The sequence below is a fragment of the Poecilia latipinna genome, unplaced genomic scaffold (genome assembly GCF_001443285.1).
Source record: "Poecilia latipinna isolate Pla-1442-1.1 unplaced genomic scaffold, P_latipinna-1.0 Scaffold636, whole genome shotgun sequence".
NCBI lineage: Eukaryota > Metazoa > Chordata > Actinopteri > Cyprinodontiformes > Poeciliidae > Poecilia > Poecilia latipinna.
In genome coordinates this window covers 194,817-200,066 of record NW_015113252.1, presented here as the reverse complement: position 1 = coordinate 200,066, position 5,250 = coordinate 194,817, and the positions used below count along the sequence as shown (strand labels likewise).

Genomic DNA, 5,250 nt, shown 5'->3' with positions numbered 1-5,250 from the left:
TTAAAGTTATACTGATGTTATCCATATGACAATTTCAAATGGTTTTTGCTAAACAGTATCTTATTTAATTGTTCTTTCAATGAAAAACACAAAATATAGCAAATATTACTCCTCAAAGCAAACAGGTTTAGCCAGTATGTGAGAGGACACAGTGCTTCTGTCCTCAAGACAAACAGTAAATATCTTTCCTGCATTAAGCGGCACTGTTCACAAGGTGGCAGTGTTGCACAATTTGCTGAGGTAGTTAATATGTTAGGATCAAAATGGTTTTCTTGATTTGAAACATAACAGGGGACAAACTTAGATGAAATCAACTCTGAAATAATATAATAATGTTCAAACTGTCTGAAACTTTGGCATACTTAAACAGTGCATTAAGGTTCATCTTGAGTTATGAAGACACCACTTCATAAGCTCTACCACCGTCACAGACCTCCAGTGTCCAGCTGAGAGAATATGCAGCATAAATACAGCAGTTTATGTGAAGTTTTTCACACACACAGCAAAAATTCACCGATTATCAATGCAGTTATTATGGAATATCTGCAGGACCCAATCCAGTCTGTTCATCTGATGAACAGGAAGAGGTTTCTTTTACACACTCCTCATTGTTAGTCAGTGTTACATTGATTTCCATGAGTTTGTCAGTCACATTTATTTTCCCCAGTCAGTTTCCCTCCAAATGAAACACTGTTTATTTTCATTACTTTTGTATTTCTTGATTTTTTTTTTTTTTTTTAAACAACCACCATCATGTATTCATCCAGTGTGTGGGATCTCATTTTAATGAGAGCCTTTGCAAATGACACGGTGGCAACTGAAGTTATGAAAGAACAAACACAAGAAAATTGATTTAGTTTCAATCTTAAGCAGTTTGGTTCCTTAAGATAGTCTAAGTTGAATTTTTAAAAAATTGGGACTGTTTATTTGTATTTTATAATTTGTTTTGTGGCCTTATATCCCATTAAAGTCGATAAACTAAAATGCATTTGAAGAAAAAAAAGTAGCCTTAATATATCTAAAGTTTAAAATGAGAAGACACTGTGATCATAACTTTGGAAAGTCTAGGAAGTCTGGTTCATGAGCAACAATACACGTTCTTCACAAAAAGGAGATTGTGTCTCATTTGTAGATTCAAAGGAGAGAAAAGGACAAAGTTTAGAATAAATAGGAACATGGTTAACAGACAGTGACTCTAAATCAGATTAAATTTGCTCACATATGATCTGATTAGTCTCATCTCTTGTTCATTGTTTTCTTGCTTTATGTTATTGAGATGATCCAGTTATGAAGGGTTGAAATCAGTAAACAGCAATTCTTGAACTGAAAGACAACACACCCTTTAAGAGCTTAAGGCTAATTTATGAAAGGTTTATAACTTCAAGAAGTATGGCAACCCTCCTCCTTATGCAATGACACACATTCTTCACAAGGGGTCAGTGTTGTTTTCTTTTTAGTGTATCTGTTGCTGAAAAAAAGGCCTACACAAGTTTCAGAATACAAAAGTTTATTGATTTTTTATATATATACATATAAAATAGTACAAACATGGAATTATGGACTCTATTTGTAGCAAGATAATCTTTTCACACACATTGAATCTCCAATCATTTTTACAACTATCTACTGTAGGTGTTATCAAACATTTGTTAAAGTTGAGCTTGAACAAACTGAAATTTCACATCAGTGTCAAAAATAGGGTCTCAAACTCAACATAGAAGAATATTAACAAATTTCATTCTCAGACTCTGTTCATGGACTGGCTGCAGCACCCCTCCTGACCCCTCAAGGGACAAAGGTGTAAGAAAATGGATGGATGGATGGATGGATGGATGGATGGATGGATGGATGGATGGATGGACTGTGTTCATAATATGTTGTTGTTTTTCTGTTTGTTGTATAAAATATCAATTGTTTGCACGTTACTGACAGTACTATCAGTGTGGAATATATGAGATTGCTCCCTCACCAATGACGTGACTAAAAGTTAAACATGATTGAATTAGCCAGGACTTCTAGTTCTTGCTAAGAGCCTTCTTCATCGTTGACGTGATCCAGTCAGAGTAGCAAGGTATCTTTGTGTAAGCAACCATTGAAAGATCAGCTGAGTATTGGGACATGAAGGACACAACTCCATAAGCGGTGCCTTGTCCACATACCAGTGGACCTCCAGAATCCCCCTGCAAGAACAAACACATAATGTAGAGGTCACTTGAGTTACAATGAGATGTTATATTATCAGTAAGATCTAATAGTTTGCTTTAAATCTGTAAAAAAGAAAAAAAAATCACATACCCTGCCAGGTCTAGCTGTTCCATTTGAACAGTATAACTTATTTTTAGTACAAATGCTATTTTCATTCAATGTGACATTCATTTCCATGAGTTTGTCAGAGATCCCTCCATTCGCTTGAGTTTGACCCCAGCCGGACACGATGCAAGATGTGGGCAGAGTCAAATCATCATAGTTTGCCAGAGCGATGGGTTTCACAAGGTTGTTCACCACCGCTCTAGAGCTTAGCTGGAACAGTGACGAGTTAAATGAAATATTAATACAAATCCAAGCTCATATTCTACTATGTACATGTCCTGCAAATGCATTGCTTTCTGGCATGAACTGAACTCATTAAGTTTTTGACGTGTGTTGAAGGAAAACTAAAGCAAATGGCAAAGAAAAAAAAAAACAATAGAAAGCATTTGTTCCTTTTTACCTTAAGGAGCATTATGTCATCGTTGAATTCGTTTTTCTTGTAATTTTCATGAGGAAACGCTTTTTCCACAGTTCGATGCTGTATTTTTTCATTTTTCAAAAATTTTGTATTATCAACTCCGAGGTAAACGGTGTAGTTGCTGTAACGAAATACCACACCAACAAAAAAAAAAAAAAAAGTGCAAACATTCAGGTTCTTTCTGTATAGGGAATAATTACAAACACATGCAGAAGAATATGCAAGAATCTTGTCAGTAAATAAAAATGATAGTTTTAGACAGACTTGGCTTGGCAGTGGGCAGCAGTCATCACAAAATCCTCGTTCAGAAGAAATCCATCACAGAATGATGGTTCGTTGTTGACCAGGTTCTTTCTTATGAACGCCATGTACGGCCGGCTGTGAGGCTCAGCCACATGGCCTCCAATTATTTTTTCAGTTTGGCCTACAGGGAGCATTAGACGCAATAGACTGCATTTAATATAAACACAAGCACAAAAACCCTTTTCTTATACAGTAGAAGTTAGGTGTATAAAGAAAGCTCTAAAATATGACTATTATGTGCTTCACTTTCTATACCAGCCTAAAGTTGAATTACAATGCTGTGTGGAACTGGGAAAAAAAAAGACAAATAAGTTGTTCTTCAAATTGATGGTTCTCATGCTATGGAAGCGTTTTCTTACCTTGATCGTAAAGAGTCAGCAGGACCATCAGTACTGGCAGTCTGTTATTGAAGAACATGACGGTGGGATCGCAGTCCAGCTGAGCAACGGTGCTGAGCAGCGGAGGCACGAATAGTTGACAAGTTCAAACCCTCATATCTCCTGGCTTTTAACCAAAAGGGGATGTGTCTTACTTGCATATGCAAATGATGTGGCTCAGGGACACACTCAGACGGAGCCTCACAGGGGAAATGCAGCTTATAAAAGAGAACTTTGGGGCAATGTGTAGAAATGTCCATGAATCCTGCAATTGTGATTTTGCTGCACGGAAAACATTCATACTAGTATTTCCAGTGAGCAAACTGAAGAATCTCTGTGTGTGTGCAATAACAAAAAAAAACAACAAAAAAGGGAAAAATAATCAATTTATTTAAATGATAATGAATTTGGAAGCAAGTTTGTTTGTGACACATGATGCCACTTCTCGTGACACAAGCCATTGCACGTGTTGGTCTGACAGTATTATGGATTTATTCACTTGCAATCCTCTCACTTATTGTGTCAGCTAGTTGTCAGATAAAATGTGAAATTAAATTTTAGTTTATTGGTATCATGGTACCATGCATCATTCGTAGTATCAAGGCCTTTGCAAGTGAAACCATGAAAAAGAAGTAGATGACAGCCAGTACATAAGATTTACAACTATTGCTGCCTTGAGGAGGATGATGTCATTCTAAAAAGGTCTTATTGTTGTAATGATTTGTATATGTGAAAATGCTTGTTCCACTTTTATGAGCTTCACTTCATTTTGTCAAATGATACGTACTGTGAAGTCCAAGATCAACTGAGTAATCCCTGTAATGGAAAAAAAAAGAGAAAAATCTGCTTTCGTATCATATGTCAGTTAAAGCACAATTCATGTCAGTAAGAAAAAAACCATGTTTTTTAACTCACTTGGCCTGACAGTGGGCAGCAGTCATCACAAAGTCCTCACTGACAATGAATCCATCACAGTATCTCATGTCATTCGATGCGTCTCTCCATAAGCACCACGGATGGCCGGCTGTGTGGCACAGCTTCCCGACCTCCAATTATTCTTCCTGAATGAACTGGGGGGAAAGAAAAAAATCTAAACATAAGTCTTCAAAATCATGCTTTTCCACCCACAGGAGTTCATTTCCTCCTGCGCAGCACGATGCATTTCTGGATGAAAAATCACAGCGACTTCAAAATACAGTATATGCCCTTTGATCGTATGGCCTTTACATATTTATCTCCATAAAGCAGTTTGACATTTACTTTCATCTTGGTTCAATATTTGTTTACGAAACATGTTGGGACATTTTATTTGCAGAATTTCTAAACCTAATGTGTGTCAGGATCTTGGGTTATTTAAGATAATTTTTGTCCTTGCATTTTGATCATTTGTTTAGTTGATCTTTCTTTTTCTGCCTTTTTCTGCCTATTTAGATTATTATTATTTTTAAGCTGTTTATTTACTTGTGATAGGATCTCACTTTGGGTTGTTATTCTTGGTATTTTGTTCATTTTTGTTCCTGTTATTAATTTATTTATCAATTTTTTTTTCAGTCTCCTGATTTATGTTTACTCCCTGCTCCTCTCCTGACTTTCTCTCTCCTTCTTCAGTCTACCTGTCCGGCCTCAACCCATTACCGCTCAGCCACCGGTTCTCTGTCCAGTAAACAAACTCCCTGTTTAAGCTCCTCATTGTTCAATCGCTAAGCGCTGGATTCTGCTGCTGCTGTCTCCCTCGTGGTTTCCCTTGCAGCTGTTTCTTGCCTCCGATGATGTATTTTTGCTCTCCCTTACTGTAATTTATATATATATATATATATATATATATATATATATATATATATA

General features: G+C 36.4%; 1 protein-coding gene across 1 annotated transcript in view; it reads right to left on the bottom strand.

Moving 5' to 3' along the window:
- Positions 1-1,490: 1,490 nt before the first annotated feature.
- Positions 1,491-5,250, bottom strand: part of LOC106954192 (granzyme E) — a 7,337-nt gene continuing 3,577 nt past the window's right edge. Inside the window, exons 2-7 of the mRNA XM_015043494.1 lie at positions 4,324-4,478; positions 3,391-4,224; positions 2,993-3,152; positions 2,711-2,849; positions 2,296-2,520; positions 1,491-2,180 (exon numbers count right to left, since the gene is read on the bottom strand). Coding sequence (XP_014898980.1) covers positions 2,016-2,180; positions 2,296-2,520; positions 2,711-2,849; positions 2,993-3,152; positions 3,391-3,448 — 747 coding nt within the window. The 5' untranslated portion in view covers positions 3,449-4,224; positions 4,324-4,478 and the 3' untranslated portion in view covers positions 1,491-2,015. The remainder of the gene's footprint in view (positions 2,181-2,295; positions 2,521-2,710; positions 2,850-2,992; positions 3,153-3,390; positions 4,225-4,323; positions 4,479-5,250) is intronic.